Raw genomic sequence first — 19,018 nt, forward strand, 5'->3', positions numbered from 1 at the left:
ATCTCAGCTTGAAGGATTTCAAAGTTTTGGGAGGAGTTAGTTAGCATCAATATTAAGGAGTGGGGCAGGAGAAAATGAACATGACCTCAATAAAGTTCTATTGAACTAAAACCAAGAAAGGAAGAACTGCTCTGGCAGTTCTCATCAGTCTCCATGCTGATTAGCTAACATGCTATTCCAACAGAATGCCTCTCCTTTGACTGGCATATATGTTGTAGAGTTGAGTCAATTATGTTGCCTGAATGATGGACATGAAGGTATGAAAGAGTGATCATACTCTTCATACAACATTTCTGATTGTCTTGAGGTACAGTTACAGCAGCTTACACTGGGCCATCATTGAGTATTTTGCTCTTTGGCCAATATGGATAATGGCTTCATACCTACTAGCATTGAAAGAATATACAGAGAGAAAAACAGATAAAGAATTTCACTGATATAAGTTGATATGTTTCATTGATATAAGTGAAGCAAGCAAATTTAAGACTTAGAAGGATGCCTCACCCAGGTTGAATCCCTATCTGCCTTTCTTTTTCTAGAACTGTGAGGCTGAAGGATGACATCTGCTAAGTGCTCGTACCAATTCCAGATGACTTGCACACATTAGAAAGGGCATCTAGCAGTAACAGGATGCTCATTCTTTTCTTAGAGTCACACTGTAGTCTGTCTGACACATGGTAAACAGTAGTAGATGCCTCAAGCATTTGGATTGTGGAATATTTTTTAGCCTGACAAGTGATTTTCATACTAAATCTCAACAGTCTCTGCTTTTCCTCACCAACCAGACTTTTCTGTAATTTCAAGTCAATGGCCCTAGATAAAATTCTCTAAGAACTAATATCTCAATATTAATACCCTTACTTAATGCCCTAGATTAGGATTTCAAAGAGGCAAGAAGCTTAATGAAGTAGAGACAAGGCCAGGCATGGTTGATGCATGCCTGTAATCCAGGCCTCAGCAGGTAGATCCAGGAATATAATGAGTTTGAGGCCAGCCAGGGTGGTATAGTGTAGTTAAAATCAGCCTAAGATGCATAGCAAGACCTTGTCTAAAAAAAAACAAACAATAAAGGTTTTTACTGACTAGTGGCATTCTATATAAAACTTCTTTGTTATAATTCCCTGGATTATAACAAGGTTATATGGTTCATTTCAATGCTTTGTAATTTATTACTTAAATTCTCTAAGCAGAGTTCCCCAAAGGAACTTTCCTATATTTACTCTTCTTGACTCCAAAAGCCTTTTCAAGTCTTTAAAGAGCTGTAGAGATGCTGATATTTGTATGCATGCAAACACATATACATACTTGCCCCAAGGGAATTTCTATGTGTTATTTCTAAACATAACTCATACTTGGTGAAACAGCCTCAGCTTCAACTAAAGGTAGGCAATTCTCATTGCTGTTGTTACCATTCATCAGTACTGTTTTAGGAAAGCTGCCATCGATTGCATGAGATTTTTTTTTCTTACTTTTTGAGACAAGGTCTTATTAAGGATCCCAGGTAGTCTCAAACTTGTGGCTTTCCTGTCTTAACCTCCTAGAAGCGCTGAAATTATAGGCATGTACCAACAAAATCTTAGGGATCTTGACTAAAATATAGGCAGGTCAACAATAATTTACTATTTATATCTTCTTTGCTAAAGTCAGTTCACTGTTGATTTCCCCTATGGGTCATTAAGCATAGTCATGACAATATGAGATATGAGAATACATATCCAATAAACTGACGGGTACTAAAAGGCTATCTGTTTATATAATTGCCATAAAAAAAGCACATTAATCAAATCACTTCAAATAATTTAGTCAAAACCAAATTCCTTTCCTCCTGCAAGTAGTTGTGAGAAGACACTCCCCAACCCAGCATTCTCTAGTGTCTGAGTGACTCATAAGAACCTGACCTATCTTTAGCCATGCTGGATACAGGCTTTACCCTTCAGAAAAGGGTTCACTGCTAGGCTTTAAAAGTTTGGAGTAAGTCAAATATAAATTATTTGTAGACTGTCTGATGTTTTACATTTTCCACACTTATTTTCTTTTCTATTAGTGTAGATCCATGAGGAAATGTCATCATTTTTCACTTTTCTTCCAAAGATTTCAAAGTATTTGATAAACTCTAGTAACAATCAAGAGAGAAAGAAGTGGGACTTATAATGGTGTTAGTGATTAGCAGCTGGCACAGACAGATACTAGAAACTTGTTTATGAGTATGGGCACTGTTATATGACATAAGAAAGTACTACCAACTAACACTGGCAATAGCTCTCAAATTTTCATAGAACTTGCTATTTTACTAAAATTGTATTCATAAGAACAAAACTGAGCCCTAAGGGGACCATGCCTCACTGGCTTGTCACTTACCCATGTTTCTTTGACCTCCTCAGGGACATCACCCTCATCTTCCTGAAAAGGAAAGAAGAAAAACAAGAAAATCATGGTCACTGGTGTCTTTGAAACCAGCAAGGTCAGTTCCTATCAGCTATGCATCTTACTATTTCAAATATGGGAAATGGGGATTGACAGCAAAGTGATGCTCTGTTATTGCCACTTTTAACAACTGTCACAGGGAGGCAACTTTGAAATGTTACCAGTCAAAAACATCAAGTCAACAAAAGCTAAAAATGAGGCACTTTAAAAAAGCAAGATTTCATTTCATCTCTGTCAAACGTTATCACCTATGGACAGATAATATAGCTTAATGGTATAGTCATTTGTTTACTTGGCATGTGAAAGGCCCTAGGTTTGATCCCCAGCACTAGAGAAAAAAGAATTACCACTACATTGGTCCTATAACTAAGAAACACTTTCAGCTAAAATATACTTCCTAGTAAATAACTATTTTTTATTTCACTTAATAGGTTTATTTAATTTTCAAATGAATCACTGATAATATGTAGCCTCTAGTTCAAACTGTTGGGCATTTCATTTAAAATGCCAGCAGTAAGGTTGAGTGAAAAGAATCTAGAACAGGATACAGAGGAGAGTGCTCTAAAGTATTGACTGTTTTGTAGTTAGTAAGCATTGGTGTACCTCTTTAAAGGCTCAAGTCTTCTGTTTTCTATTATTTGTTCTTTTTTATTTCTCTCCAAAAAGTAAAAAACTAGGTCAACAAAACTTAGATTAACCTACAGATTATTAGGCTCTAAACTTATGTGTAGTAGGATACTATTGAGTCTATGAGTTTCAGGAGTTATTCAGGAGGGCTGCTAAAGTTTGCCAAGTTTAGTCACTTCTTTTAGTTGTTTATATAGTAACTGTAAATGGCTAGCTTTTTAAAATTCCTTATCCGTTAAATACTGAGTGCCTACAATATGTTTAGTACTGTTCTAGGCATTGTGCACTTAGAAGGAACACATCAAATGGGTCTCCTACTAGCTGAATCTTTCTTCTCTTTTCCTCAGTGATAGTTCTTGGTAATCTTCTAGATCAGGGCACCATGTAGGGCTTATCCTCTTCAACTCCACAGAAAGGAGATGGCAGCCATGGGAAATGTGGTATGCCCGAGCATGGACTAACCCACTTACATCCTTTGTCCAGAAGTTGATGCCTGTGCCTCTTCGCCGCCGCCTCCTCTCTCGGATGGAAAGCCTATCAGAGGACTGATCATCTAAATCTGCTTCTTTGCTCTCTGGTCAGAGATAAAACACAGTATGTATCTTAAGAAGCTGAGGCATGTGCACTGGGGAACAGTCAACATCTTTCCAAACTATACATACCACTCTTGTCCATTTCCTTTGCAGTTGCAGTATTTGTGGTGGTCTCTGAACTCTCAGAATCGGGGGCTGAAGATTTGCTTGTCTGTAGCAGATGGGAACTGGTATAGAATGAAGGTCTTGATGTAGAAGGAGACACTGGTGTTGTGGGCTTGTCTAGCTGAGATGGATACCTCATGTGATGATAGACAGGCTAGAACAAACCAGAATGAGATATCAGAGGTCAAATAGAGCCAAACAATAAGGATAATAGACTTATTCAATATTATTCCTATCTCATCCTCCTTAATGCTAGGATTATAGGCATGTACCACCATGGCTGGTTCAAATACGGTATTTTTTAAAATGAGTGGTTCACTGCATGGTAGAGTATCACTAGAATTCTCCAAATCTATTCTGCTTGTCACACAGCCAGAATAAATAAGCTCACCTCTTCCCGGGGTTGCTGACCTTCCTCAGCTTCCTTTGCTGGGGCTATGGAGGGATCCTGCTTCTCAGTACTCTTCTCTGGTGCTTCAGTGTCTACAGGCTTCTCTCCAGGCTGCTCCTGCGCTTGCCTCTCTACCCTTGACCGGCTGAAAGTCCTTTCTGCTTCTTGAAGGTCTGTTAGGGTAACACCCTAGGAAAATATCTCAAGATCAGGACAGTTTCACACTAATATGGAATAACTTGAGCAGGGAAACTCTCTCCAAAATCAAATAGTTATGAATCCCATTATGGTCCCAAAATGTACAATGAAGACACTTAAATGCAGGATTAAAATAAACACTACAGTATGTAGAGAACACAGGCTTGAGTCTAGATACATTTTGAATGCAATACTTTAGCATTCCTAGTGTTATCTCCAGAAATAGGCCAACATTGATGTCTGCCTGTCACAGGTATACTTCTTCCATGTACATAGTGTTCATACATAGGTGCTACAGGTGTACTTCTTCCATATACATAGTGTACAAAGTATCTTTATTTGAACACTCTTACTCTCTCTCAAGATCAAATGGCTAACCAGAGATTCTCTCAACAGCAGTTACTGGGAAAAAATTGCTAGAAAAATCAGACACAATTTCTTCAACAAATGGTGCTGGAAAAATTGGTTTTATAGCCAGGCACTGGTGGCTCATGCCTGTAATCCTAGCTACTCAGGAGGCTGAAATCTGAGGATTATGATTCAAAGCTAGCTCAAGCAGGAAAGTCCCTGAGACGCCTATCTTCAATTAACCACCAGAAAACCAGAAGTGGTGCTGTGGCTTAAGTGGTAAAGTGCTAGCCTTGAGCTGAAGAGCTGAGGGACAGTGCCCAGGGCCCAGAGTTCAAGCCCCACAACAGAAAGAAAGAACGAAAGAAAGAATGAACGAACGAAAGAAAGAATGAATGAACGAAAGAAAGAAAGAAAGAAAGAAAGAAAGAAAGAAAGGATTATCTACATATAGAAAATTGAAACTAACCTTCTCTTATCCTGCACAAAAACCAATTCAAAATTGATCAACAATCTTTTTCTTTTTTTTGTTAATCGTGGGGCTTGAACTCTGGGCCTGGGCACTGTCCCTCAGCTCTTCAGCTCAAGGCTAGTGCTCTACCACTTGAGCCACAGCGCCACTTCCTGTTTTCTGAGTGGTTTATTGGAGATAGGAGTCTCACTGACTTTCTGCCCAGGCTAGCTCTGAATTGTGGATCCTCAGATGTCAGCCTCCTGAACAGCTAGGATTACAGGCATGAGCCACCAGTGCCTAGCTTTTGATCAACGATCTTAATGTAAGGTCTAGAACTTTGAAACTACAACACAAAAATACAAGGAAATCACTGGAAGATACAGGCACAGACAATTATTTTCTGGATAGAATTCAATTGCCTAGAATATAAGACCAAGAATTAACAAATAGGATTTCATCAAATTAAAAGTTTCTATATATCAAAGGAAACCGTTACCAGAATCAGGAGACAACTCACAGAATGCTATTCAAGGAATAAAGGCTCAAAAGATGAAAATTTAGAGCTAGCTTATAACAACAATAAAAAACAAAAACAGAAACAAAAAAAAATCCTTTTACTACCCTAGATTAGTTTTTCTCTAACATTATTTTCTAAGTAATTCTGGGAATCATATAGAAATGTTTATATTCCCCTACCATTTATCTCTCACTCATTTATCCAATAAATACAGATGTGGATTGTTTATTTACTATGTGCTGTGGGAGAAAATTATAAACAAAAATATGATCAGTTTCCTACTTCATTTCCATTAGGATGGTGAAACCAGGAAACAAGTACTAGCAAGAATGTGGACAAATTAGAACCTTGTGCAATACCTATAGGAATATAAATTGGTGGGTCTGCTACGGAAATAGTATGGCAGTTTCTCAAAAATTTAAAATAGAATTACAGGGTACATGCCTGTAATCCCAGTACTAAGGAGGGGGGAGGCTCACAAGTTCAAGGCCAGCGTAAGGTCCATAGCAAGTTCAGACTAGTTTAAACTAACATAGTGAGACCTTGTCTCAAAAATCTTAATAAAAGTAAATTAATTAATTTAATTAGAAACGATTACCAGATGATGCAGCAAATTCCAATTCTAAGTATATATCCAAAAGAACTGAAAATAGGATCTTGAAAAGACAGTATGGCAGACAGTATACACCCTGCTCATAGCAGCATTATTCACAAAAGTCAAATGTTTATCAATAGGCAAATGGATAAATAAAACATGGCATATACATACAATGGAATATTACCCAACTTAAAAAGGAAATTGTCACACATGCTATACAATGGATGAATCTTGACATTATGCTAAGTGAAATAAGTTAGATACAAGCAGACAAATAACTATATGATTCTACTTATGTGAGATTCCTAAAGTAGTCAAACTTATAGAAACAGAAAGTAGAATACTGGCTGCTAGGGATAAGTGGGGAATAACCGCATAATGGTACAAGTTCTAGAGTGGTGACAGCTGCACAACGAGGTCACTGCACTTAATACCAATGACCTATGTACAAAATGGTTAATTGGTAAATTTTATGTTATATATATTTACTGCCATAAAACAAAAAACAGTGAGTCTTGGTCCTCATGGAGGATACATTCTAATAAGTGGAACACACAAATAATCATTAAGCAAAAATAACGGCAGAATATTTGACCCACTTGGGAGGTCCAGGGAAGACAACAAGGGCCTTTTGCTGCAATGCACAATGTCCTTTTCGCAGTCACCAAGTTCCCTATTTGACTTCTGTAGCATTTAAATCTGGCAAACATATCCTTTTTGCTGGAAACTGATTTTTCCTTCATTTCCAGTGTCACTGCTCTTTTCTGATTTTTGTTTCACTTTTCTGTATATTCCTTTTCTCTCTGCTACATGAGCTCATCTTTCTATGACTCCTTAAGTAATTAATTTATAGCTTTCTCTCCATTGTCACTGCCATTTCAACCTGGGTCATGAACTTGTCATTTTCAGCTTGGACCACCATTAACAGCTGCCTAGCAAGTCTTCTGGTTTTTTGCCTTGCCAAACATACTCTACCACCACTCCCATTAATTCTCTGAATGGAGATTTTTGTAAAATATTATATAGATTGTATCACATACTTCCAATGGTTCTTGCAATACTTTTCTTTTGCTTTTGGGTGATAATTTATATTGAAATATAACCTGCATCTCATAAAATGTACTCTTTAAAAAAGTGTATAATTCCATGGCTTTTAGTATGTAATAGTTATGCAATTATAACTGATAATAGTAGGACATTTTTGTCACCCCCAAAGAAACCTTATGCCCATTAGTAGTTAACTCTCATTCTTCCTCCCTGAAGCTGCTTATGCTAATTAACCTTCTTTCTGTCTGGTTGTGCCTATTTTGGACATATAGAGTCCATTATGTCTGGTTTCTTTCACTTATTGAGTTTTATCCATATTGTAACATGTGTCAATACCTCATTAGTTGTGTTTTTTTTTTTGTCAGTTGTGGGGCTTGAACTCTGGGCCTGGGTGCTGTCCCTCAACTCTTCAGCTCAAGGTCAGCGCTCTACTTCTTGAGCCACAGCACTACTTCCCATTTTCTGGTAGTTAATTGGAGATAAGAGTCTCATGGACTTCCCTGCCCAGGCTGGCTTTGAATCTTGATCCTCAGATCTCAAGCTAGGATTACAGGTGTGAGCCACCAATGCCCAGCTACCTCATTAGTTTTTAATGTCATATAACATTCTACTGTATGGACATACATATTTTGCCTATTCACTCATTAGTTAATGGATATACATAAAAATGCATACATATATGCATACATATATGGAATATTATTATTTGTTCCTATGAATTGGTGGTTTGTTTCTACTCTGGATATTATGAATAATGCTATTATAAACATCCATATACAAGTTTGTCTGTTTATTCCTCTTGCCAGTCCTGGAGCTTGAACTCAGGTTCTGGGAGCCCTTCTTTAGCCTTTTTGCTCAAGGCCAGTGCTCTACTACTTGAGCCACATGTCTACATGGCTTTTTGGTCGTTAATTAGAGGTAAGTCTCATGGACTTTCCTGCCTTGGCTGGCTTCCAACTTTAATCCTCAGATATCAGTCTCCTGAGTGGCTAGGATTACAGGTTATATACAAGTTTTTATATGGGCATATGTCTCTAATGTATATACCTAAAAGTAGAATTGCTGGGTCAAATGAAAACATTTGGAGGAACAGCTAAACTGCTTTTCCTTAGAGAATCTTAAAATGTAACAGGGTAGAGAGATTGTTCACATCCTTAAGTACAAGTAGAATAATTCATTTTGCTTAGAACTTGGAGAAATGAGACAGGCGGCAAACAGAAGTGAAAGAGTAGTCAGATGCAGCTATTGAGTGCAATGGAAAATTAAACTTAAAGAAAAACTTTAATACAGTAGCTGGAACAAAGGCATTTGTTGTAGAATGTTTAAAATGCACATCTAGTGGAAAGGCAGACAAACAAAAATACATTAGTAAAAAGAAAGTTTCACCCACTTGAGTAGATCTTCGTGTCTGCCGAGCTTGTCTGGAACGTGCTTTCCGTAAAGACTCTGCTTCCTCATCACGTACAGGAGTCAGATAGGACCTGTAGAGAAAAGAATAGGCAGAAATAAGAGCACTGTTCAAGGAATGATAAGGTGCTGCCATTCCTGAAGAGATGTCTACACTCTAAGAATGAACCTTGCCAGAGTCAAAAAAACAAGAATTCTATTCAGCATCAGTAAATGTGACAGTATTCAAAACATTATTTCTAAATGTGTTACCCTTCATAAGAATCGGTAAAATAAAGATTTTATTTCTTCCTTCTCTAACTAATTTCTATTTTCTTTTTTGCCATCATGCTTTGAGTTGAAGTTCTAGGACAGGGCAAAAGGAGATATACATGCTTTCTGTTCCTGACTTCAGAGAGAACACTTTCAGCATTTTTATCATTAAGTGTAACACCTACTGGGCTGGGAAGGTGGCTCAGTGGTAGAGCGCTTGCCTTGCATGCCTGAGGCCCTGGGTTCTATTCCTCAGCACCACATAAGCAGAAAAAAAAAAGCCGGAAGTGGAGCTGTGGCTCAAGTGGTAGAGCGCTAGCCTTGAGCTGAAGAGCTGAGGGACAGTGCCCAGGCCCAGAATTCAGGCCCCATGACCGGACCCAAAAAAAAAAATGTGTAACATCTACTGTATTTTTTTTCAGATATGACTTATCAAATTAAAGTAATTCCTTTTCCTTTCTATACAAGTCATGCTAAGAGAGTTTTATGTTATATATTTTAGCTTTTCTCTTTTCTTTCTTCCCTCCTCCTCCATCCCTCGCTCTTCTCCCTTTCTTTTCTTTTCCCTCTTTCCCTTCCTTCCATCTTTCCTTCCTTTTCTTTCTCTCTTTGTCTTTCTGTCTGTCTTTTGTGCTGAGGATGGAATCTAGGGCCTAGCAAGCATTCTTCATCTGAATTACATATCCAGCCCAAGATGCACCATTTTTTAAAAATGCATATGTAGTTTTAATATAGATTCATTATTATTTAGTTTAAAATTCCCATGTTCACCTTTTTTTGTCGGTCATGGGGCTTGAACTTTGGGCTAGGGTGCTGTCCCTCAGCTCTTCAGCTCAAGGCTAGTGCTCTACCACTTGAGCCATAGAGCCACTTTCTGTTTTCTGAATGGTTTATTGGAGATAAGAGTCTCACGGACTTTCCTGCAGGGCTGGCTTTGAACCACAATCCTCAGATCTCAGCCTCGAGTAGTTAGGATTACAGGCGTGAGCAACTGGCACCCAGCTTCTATGTTCATGTTCTTAAAAGAAATTGGCCTATAATTTTCCCTTCTGGCAATATAGTGGCTAGCTTTATGAATGAGTTATATGAGTTAGGGAGTTAGGAAGTTTTCCTATTCATTTTCTGTAAAACTGTGTGTAAGATTTAGATTTCCTTAATGATTTCACCAATAGAAGAATAATAGAATAAGTTTAGAGTACTCTTTGTAGGAAAGTTTTAAATAAAAGTTTCACAGTCTTAAATGGGTGCTGGCAGATCATACCTATGATCCTAGCTACTTGAGAGGCTGAGATTGGGAAGATCATGATTCAAGGCCAGCAAGGGAAAAATGATTGAAAAACCCTATTTCAATCAATATCTGGATATGATCGTGTGTGACTGAAATTCTAGCTGCAAAAGAGCCTAAGATCAGGAGAATCATAGTTTCAGGCCAGTGTAGGTGAGGAGTTTGTAAGATCCCTATTTCAACAAAAAAATTTGGGTGTAGTGGTACACACCTGACATGCATGATATTATAATATCATGTCTTAATCAGTCATTTGGAAGATCTATCCAGTATTCACAAATTTAAGACAGGGTCTTATTTTAAAGCCCAGACTAGATTGGTACTCACTCTTTATCTTAAGGTTGGCCTCCAATTTGCAATTCCTGCCTCAGCCTCTGAAGTGCTGGGATTACAAACATATATCTTCATGCCCAAGTAATACATACATTCTTTAATAGAGCTTTGAATCTTTAAATAATCTTTAAATACTGGGAAGTTGTCATCATTTACAATGACAACTACAAATTTTCTAAAACTAATTTTTTGAACTATATAATGCTTTTATTACCAGAATGTTTCAAACACTGATCTTTTTATAATTCTGCGATACTGCCTCAGATTCCCAGTTTTACAATATCCAAGTAGAAGTGTGATTCTGTTGCAGTTTTTCAGAACAGTATACAATCTTTAGCTTTCATGGTTCAGATCTAATGAGAAGAAACAGGTCTACTTTGGCCTGAGATACATATGACCACAAAAGAGCACAAAAGTATAAATTTGCCCCAAATACACTGTTTGAACATTGAAAGTTTAAATCTTTAATGGACAACAAATAATTACCAGGCTTGTTTTGTTTTGTTTTAGTTTTCAAGGAAATATCTATCAAATGACCGAATCAGAAAAACCATTGCTTAACTACCTTGTAAAAAATGGTACTCTGTGGATTGGTACTCCTATTGTATACTCTAGGTCTTATTGGCCATGTTTTAATTACTATGCCTTTCATATCCCTTTATCTCTCTTAGTTTCAGTCACAATATTTTCTCTCTCTCTCTTTTTGTTTTCCTCTCCTCTCCTCCTTCTTTCCCTCCCTTTTCCCCCTCCTTCTAGGAATACTGCTTTTGAACTCAGGATCTTAACACTTACTGGGCAGGTGCTCCACCATTTAAACCATGCCACCAGCTCTCACATTTAGCTGGCCTGCTATAAAACCACCAACTGAATTTCTTAATTTCAGTTATTTCCACTTGATTATTTTTTTAGAAAATTGAAGTTCTCTGGTGAAATTCTCCATCTTTTATTTCCTTGAACATATTAATCATAATCATTTGAAAACCCATGACTGATAATATCAACGTCTATATTCCTATAATCTATTTTGTTTTTCTTTTTGTTATTTGCAAAATCAATTTTATATGTTGGCATATCTTAGTAATTTTTAAAGTAAAACCAGAAACATATTTAATTTAAAAATATAGGGAAAACTTGTGGTGGAAGATATCATCATCCCTCAGAAAGAATATTCTTTTTTTTTGCTTATGTGGTGCTGAGGAATCGAACCCAGGGCCTCTGGCATGCAAGGCATGCGCTCTACCACTGAGCCACCTTCCCAGCCCCAGAAAGAATATTCTTTACATCTGACAGTAATGCTAAGAAACTCCTTCTCAAATTTTCACTTGTGTCAGAATTACTTGCTAGGTTCCCCAACCTGATTCTAGCTTCAGTAAGTTTGGGTGTAAGGCTAAGAGTTTTATTCCTATTTATTTCTCAGCTGATGATGCTGACCTAGAGACAACACTTTGAAAACCATGTGGCTGAGACACATAATCCTAATCCATTTTGAGACTGAGTTGCCTGGAAGCTATGCTTCAATCTTTGTGGGGGCTGCTCTATTTCTAGCAGGGCCATAAAAGTTAGATCTTCAGTGGTCCCAGATGACAGCCTGGGTTAGCCCTGAGGCCCTTCTTCCTAATTATTGTCTCCTTAGCCCCGGAGACTATTGAAAAGGCTGCCCAATGTCTTAGCTTTATCAGCAGATTCCTCAAGAGAAGAAGCACAGCCAAATGTTAGGTACTCATCTCTATAAGTTCCTTGATCCTTCAGGCCCCTCCCTTAATAATTATCTAATATCTTCAAGGATTTTTTTCTTCATTTTAACTAAGTTTCTAATTATTCTCAGTGACAAAATTTTGTATAAAACAAAATATGCCACAGGCTGAAGAAGTCCCTACCATTTTTATAAACATATTTTTCCCTCAATAGGGATTAATAAATAGGAATTCTGATATATCCTCCTATGTACTGATTTGGTAAGCTTGAATTGTTTCTTCTTATATACCTTTCCATTGACTCAACTCAAAAAAAAAACAACAACAATCAAGTTCCAAAATACACAGAGTGATAGTCCAGATACTGGAATTGGTGAACACAGTAGAGACATGGGACTAACTTCCAATGTCTGGATTATCAGTTACCTACTCACCTGCAAAAATAGCATCATTTTAATTAATCATTGGTTATCTCTATTACCGTATATGTCTACTATGTGTCCTGGAGGACAGTAAACATTGTTCTTTGTATTTGCTATGAAAATGAGATTAAACAATAAGTGGCATTCAAACAATTTATTATAGATAATTAAGTATGATTTAACAGTATCTATTTCTACAGTTTATAGTGTCCCATTATCCACTGCAGATGGATTGATTTTGTTAAAAAGTTGAGCAAAATGCTTAGTTATTTACCAGTGAACACTAAGGAAGTCAGAATAAGCAATAACAAAAGACCTAAATTGTGCTCTAACAGGTATATTATAGGGATAAGGTACCTTGGTATGGGAATCGGATTGCCTGGTTTTTGCCAGGGTTCCTCAACTTACTTGCTAGCCGATTTTTAATAAATTGAACACTCTAAACCTAAATTTCTTACAAAAAGAGGATTCTGACAATTGTGAGAGATGTATACAGATGTACTTACAGGTTTGTAGTGAAAAGCAAACTCAAACTGGGGTAAAGCACTTAAACCATGACCACCACTCCCACCACCCCTACAACTACATTCTCTTCAGTTCCTCCTTCAAAGTTTGAGTAGTAACTTGGAAAATGAAGAAAGGTTTTGAGTACTGCAATATCCACTCATCTAGAGTTCTTCCTAATTACTAGTATTTTTTAAGCCGGAATTGGATAATTCATTTGGAAGAGTTTTTAATTTCCTTGAAAATATTCTTGATGAAGGTTTTTAGGGTTATCTAAGCAAATAAAACTACTTGAAACAGAAGTATAGAAAAAGAAGGAGGGCTGGGAAGGTGGCTTAGTGGTAGAGTGCTTGCCTTGCATGCATGAAGCCCTGGGTTCGATTCCTCAGCACCACATAAGAAAAAAGAAAAAAGCCGGAAGTGGTGCTGTGGTTCAAGTGGTAGAGCGTTAGCCTTGAGCTGAAGAGCTGAGGGACAGCGCCCAAGCTCAGAGTTCAGGCCCCATGACTGGACCCCCCCCCCAAAAAAAAAGAGAACTAGGATTTCTAAGGAGAAAACAAAGCTTCTTTCCCTAGAATGATATGGGGAGGTCTAGAATTCAACATGAAATTGGTTTTTAAATACCTTTAAAGAATTTAAGAGTTCAAATCTATTGAAGGGAGAAGGTACTTAATTAAAAAAAGCTCATTTTAAACATGAAAGAAATCAAGATGGCTATTGGTCCTTAATATGTCTTTTACTATATGATATAATTAGTATATCATTTATATTTTATATATTAGAATATATTGTATAATTATAGGCATCCTAGATAGGTGCAGTTTTTATCAAACAGCCCATCAATCAATCAAATAGAAAATTTAGAAACAAAAATTTTGAGTTCTCATACAAACATTATACATCTCAGATGCAGAGGAGCTCTTGGTCAGCCCTGTATTATCATCAAGTGTGTATAACTTGTGTGGTCTGCTCTTTATTTTATAAAACTATGTCTACTAAAGAAGCAAATGGTACTCCTCATCCCTGGTCATAAAGGAAATGCAAATCCAAACAACTGAGAATCCACTTCACCCCAGTCAGACTGGCCTACATTGTGAATTGAAACAACAAATGTTGGCAAGATGTGAGGGAAAAAGGAACCCTGTTGCACTGTTAGTGGGAATGTAAACTAGTACAACCATTCTGGACAGCAATCTGGAGGTTCCTCAAAAAGTTAAACTAACGAGTGTCCACCTAGAACACCACAAGCCAGGATACCATAAAGACGCTTGCACATCCATGTTCCTTGTTGCACTATTCACAATAGCCAAGTTGTATATACAGCCCAGATGCCCTACAGTGGATCCAAAAATGTGGTACCTATACAAAATGGAATTTTATACAGCCATCATAAAGAATAATATTGTGTCATTTTCAGGGAAATGGATGGACCTAGAACAAATCATGTTAAGTAAGGCAAGCTAAGCTCATAGACATGTTTTTCTCTCATATGTGGAAGCTAGATCTAAAGTACAATGGGACATGATAAATTATACAGGACTCTAGGCATTCACATACAGTGAGACCAAAGAAGAATATTTTTAGAAGACCACAAAGGAGCAATGCCTGTATGCCTCTGATCATATAAAGTAATATTTGTCAAAATGAACCCCAGGAAATGGAAACAATAGGGTTTTTTTTGTAGTTTTGCTTTCTTTTCTTTTTGTCTTCTTTGTTCATTTATCTGTCTTGGAAAGGGTAAGGAGGGAACACAGAAATGGAAGGACACGCTGAGGACCAAGCTTGGGCTTGCAATAAAGACTCCTTTGCTAGAAAGAAAGAAAGAAAGAAAGAAAGAAAGAAAGAAAGAAAGAAAGAAAGAAAGAAAGAAAGAAAGAAAGAAAGAAAGAAAGAAAGAAAGAAAGAAAGAAAGAAAGAAAGAAAGAAAGAGAGAGAGAGAGAGAGAGAGAGAGAGAGAGAGAAAGAAAGAAAGAAAGAAAGAAAGAAAGGAAGGAAGGAAGAAAGGAAGAAAGAAAGGAAGGAAGGAAGGAAGAAAGAAAGGAAAGAAAGAAAGAAAGAAAGAAAGAAAGAAAGAAAGAAAGAAAGAAAGAAAGAAAGAAAGAAAGAAGGAAAGAAAGAAAGGGAAGGACAAAGGGTAAACAAATGCAGCAGTGGTACTCACTAGACACTATGTTGAAAATGAACTATACAAGTTGTGGGTGGGAACAGAAGGGAAAAACTGGGAAAGAGCAAAGGAAAGGATGACATTATCCAAAAAGAAATGAATTCTTCACCTAACTTATGTAACTGTAACCCCTCTGTACAGCACATTTATAGTAACAAAAAATTTTAACAAAAAAAGAAGCAAATAGTGCCCCAAAGGAAGGTAAAAGTTATGTGGCTCAAGAAGTGATAAGTGAAAAATTTAGACCTATTGAAAAGTAACGTATCTTTTGTGGACGTTATATGGTGTTATTGGAAAAAAATGAACCAAGAATCTGTAACTCAGTACTGAACTCTATGTGTCATGGGTATTTGTGGGTCTCACTGGAACATGATCCCGCTGGAACCACACATCTGCACATATCAAGGGTCTAATGTTTGTCTTATGCCATATTAATGATAATTCAGCAAATAGTGGTCTTATACAATAGCTTGTCTTTCCTTGTACTATGTCCTATGTATGAAGGCAAAAGTTTTTTGGAGACTCAAAAAAGAACTACTCTGGTATTAACCTAGAAACTTATACAGATAGTTACAAGAGAAGGAGAGTGATAACTGAATCACAGACCTGGTGCTAAAGATTTTATAAATAACTTCAAGAAATTATTCAAGTCTAAGGCATTGGGTGGACACAACATTCTTCTTTGCTAATAAATGAGTTAATCTAGGTCTAAGACAGCATGAGGAAGTGGCGCTGTGGCTCAAGCGGTACAGCGTTCACCCTGAGCTGAAGAGCGTAGGAACAGTGCCCAAGCCCAGAGTTCAAGCCCCACGACCAACCCCCCGCCCCCAAAAAAAAGAATGTTTTGGGGCTGGGAAGGTGGCTCAGTGGTAGAGCACTTGCCTTGCATGCATGAGGCCTTGGGTTCCATTTCTCAGCACCACATAAGCAGGAAAAAAAAAAAAAAGCCGTAAGTGGCGCTGTGGCTCAAGTGGTAAAGTGCTAGCCTTGAGCTGAAGAGCTGAGGGACAGTGCCCAAAGCGTTCAGGCCCCATGACCAGACCCCTCCCACCCAAAAAAAAAGACAGCATGAACTTTCCTATAAGACAGCATATACTTTCCCATAATGTCCTATGACCATATTTCCAGTATAATTTTTCTTCTGCCACAATGAGAAAATTATTTCTTCCACGAAGCATCATGGTACCTTGGCTATGGGGATTATGAAGGAAGACATTTTTTCTTCAAATTCCATCAATAACAAGAATAAATGATAAAATGTCTTAGACTTCTCCTAGCATCCTCTGCCATTTCCCAAAAGTTTGCTATAGTGAACAATCCTTGGTAACAGATGATTTGTTTGCATCTCCAGAGGTTGTCATCAACATATTATAAGGCTATCTTGAATAAACAATAAATATTAAACAATATAAAGGTCTAAATTCTCCTTAGAAAGATACAGTTGATTGGGTAATTAGGCAGGTATTAGTTCAACTTTACTTGCCACTTTTAGTTGGGAATGGGATGCTCATCCTGGGTAAAGTAGAAAGAACAGATACCTGGTTCTTCCTCAATTACTTGTTTGACCGTAAGAGAATCAATCTCTTGGGAATTTAGTTTTTATAGCATATAAAATAAAAGAAAAGACCTATAGTTTTTGAGGCCTCATCTTTTAAACTATAATACATCCATATTTATGCTGATTCTTTTTTAAAAATTTTATTGTAAAGGTGCCATATAGAGGGGTTACAGTTACACAAGGTAATGAGTACATTTCTTGTCGAACATTGTTACCCACTCCTTCATTTTTTCTCCCACTATCCCTTCTCTTCCCTACTCCCTCCCCTTCCTCTGAAGTTGTAAAGTTCATTTCCAACAGTGTCTTGTGAGTATCATTGTTGTATTGGGTCATCCTTTGTCCTTGTTTCACCATTCTGTTATTTCCCTACCCTTCCCCAAATCAGATAAACACACACACACACACACACACACACACACACACACACACACACACACACACACACACACACACACACACACACACACGATTTCAGGGTACCAGAATCAAAGACATTGATTGTCAGGGATAAACAAAAGGAAAAAGAAAAATGAAATAAAATAAAGAGAAAGAACTTGATATAGTACATTGTCAACAACAAGGTCAACAATCAAAAAAAGACCTGTTGTTTCCATGTCTTGGAGTTCATTTCAATTAAGGCCTATCCACTAATCTGGCCAAAACTATCTGTCATACTTTGATGTCTGAGGGAGATTGATTTTGTTGGTTTCTGGATCTCTCCCTCATACAAACTCCATGAATGGTTAAATCCTTTATATAAAACGGTATTATATTTGCATATAATGTATTTATTTCCTCTCATTTTAAGTTATTTCTAGATTACTAGTAAGACTTAAGACAATGTAATGCCATGAAAATAATATGCTATGTTGTTTAAGAAATAATAACAAAAATGTGTACATATTCAGCAAAGATACAAGTTTTTCCAATCTGACATTGGCAGAAATTTCATATATCCTACACATCACTTTCTTTAGTACTTTCAATAGAACTTTGTATAATAATGGAAATATCCAATATACAGTTGAATACAGGAGTCATTCAGTCCTATGTAGCTATTGGGCACTTAAAATTGACGCTAGGGCTGGGCACCAGTGGCTCACATCTGTAATCCTTAGCTATTCAGGAGACTGTTCAAAGCCAGCTCAAGCAGGAAAGTCTGTGAGACCCTTACTGTCCAAATAACCACCAAAAAATGAAGTAGAGTGATGGCTCAAGTGGTAAAGTACTAGCCTTGAGCAAAAAAGCTCAGGGACAGCATCCAAGCCCTAGGACCAACACCTCCCCCAAAAAATATGGGTAGGGAAACAAAGGAATTGAGTTTTTTTTGTGTGTGTTTGTGTGTGCTGGTACTGGGGCTTGAGCTCAGGGCCTTGAACTCTCCTTTAGCTTTTCTCCTCAAGGCTGGCACTCTACCAACTGAGCCACAGCTCCACTTTCAGCTTTTTGGTAGTTGAGTGGAGAAAAGAATACTTTTTTTTTTCTTGCTCTATTTATTTGCTTATCTTTTTGTTCTGATGCTGGGGCTTAAATTTAGGCCCTGGGAGCTGTCCCTTAAGATTTTTTTTTTTTTTTTTGCTCAAGGCTCTCTACTACTTAAGCCACAGTTCCACTTCTGGCTTTTTGATGGTTAATTGGAGATAACAACTTTTCCTGCTGAGGCTGGCTCTGAACCATGATCCTCGATCTCAGCCTCCTGAGTAGCTAGGATTACAGGTGTGTACCACTGGTACTTGGCTCTGAATTTTATTTAATTTTAATTAAATTTAAATAGTCACAGATAGCTATCTAATTGAAAATTAGATCCAGCTCATATGATATATATCTAATGGAATTTTATTAAGAATACAATTTGGATCATTTATTCATTTTCTGTATTTATGTATGCTTGAATTACATTTAGTGCCAAGCACTGGTAACTGCTATGCTCCTAATCTTTTCTGTTTCACTTTCCTTCATTCTAGCAGAACATACTTCAGACTTTCAGGAGACAAGGAGTAAAGTAGAAAAGAGAAGTAGCTTACAAATTACTTGTTTTTGTAATTCTGGAGAGCTATAGCTTTAAGAGGGCACAAATCATTATGTGGCAGAGGGAAA

At 37.3% G+C, this 19,018-nt stretch overlaps 1 protein-coding gene across 4 annotated transcripts in view; it reads right to left on the reverse strand.

Moving 5' to 3' along the window:
* The window catches only part of Ppp1r12b (protein phosphatase 1 regulatory subunit 12B), a 204,202-nt gene that overhangs the window by 78,085 nt on the left and 107,099 nt on the right, over positions 1–19,018 (reverse strand). For all 4 annotated transcript variants that reach the window (XM_042681368.1, XM_042681367.1, XM_042681366.1 and 1 more), the window contains 5 exons: positions 8,693–8,783; positions 4,141–4,329; positions 3,714–3,903; positions 3,522–3,625; positions 2,359–2,400 (listed from right to left, as the gene is read on the reverse strand). In XM_042681368.1, the coding sequence (XP_042537302.1) occupies positions 2,359–2,400; positions 3,522–3,625; positions 3,714–3,903; positions 4,141–4,329; positions 8,693–8,783 (616 nt within the window). The remainder of the gene's footprint in view (positions 1–2,358; positions 2,401–3,521; positions 3,626–3,713; positions 3,904–4,140; positions 4,330–8,692; positions 8,784–19,018) is intronic.

This window comes from Dipodomys spectabilis, unplaced genomic scaffold (assembly GCF_019054845.1).
Source record: "Dipodomys spectabilis isolate Male_0828 unplaced genomic scaffold, ASM1905484v1 ptg000069l, whole genome shotgun sequence".
NCBI lineage: Eukaryota > Metazoa > Chordata > Mammalia > Rodentia > Heteromyidae > Dipodomys > Dipodomys spectabilis.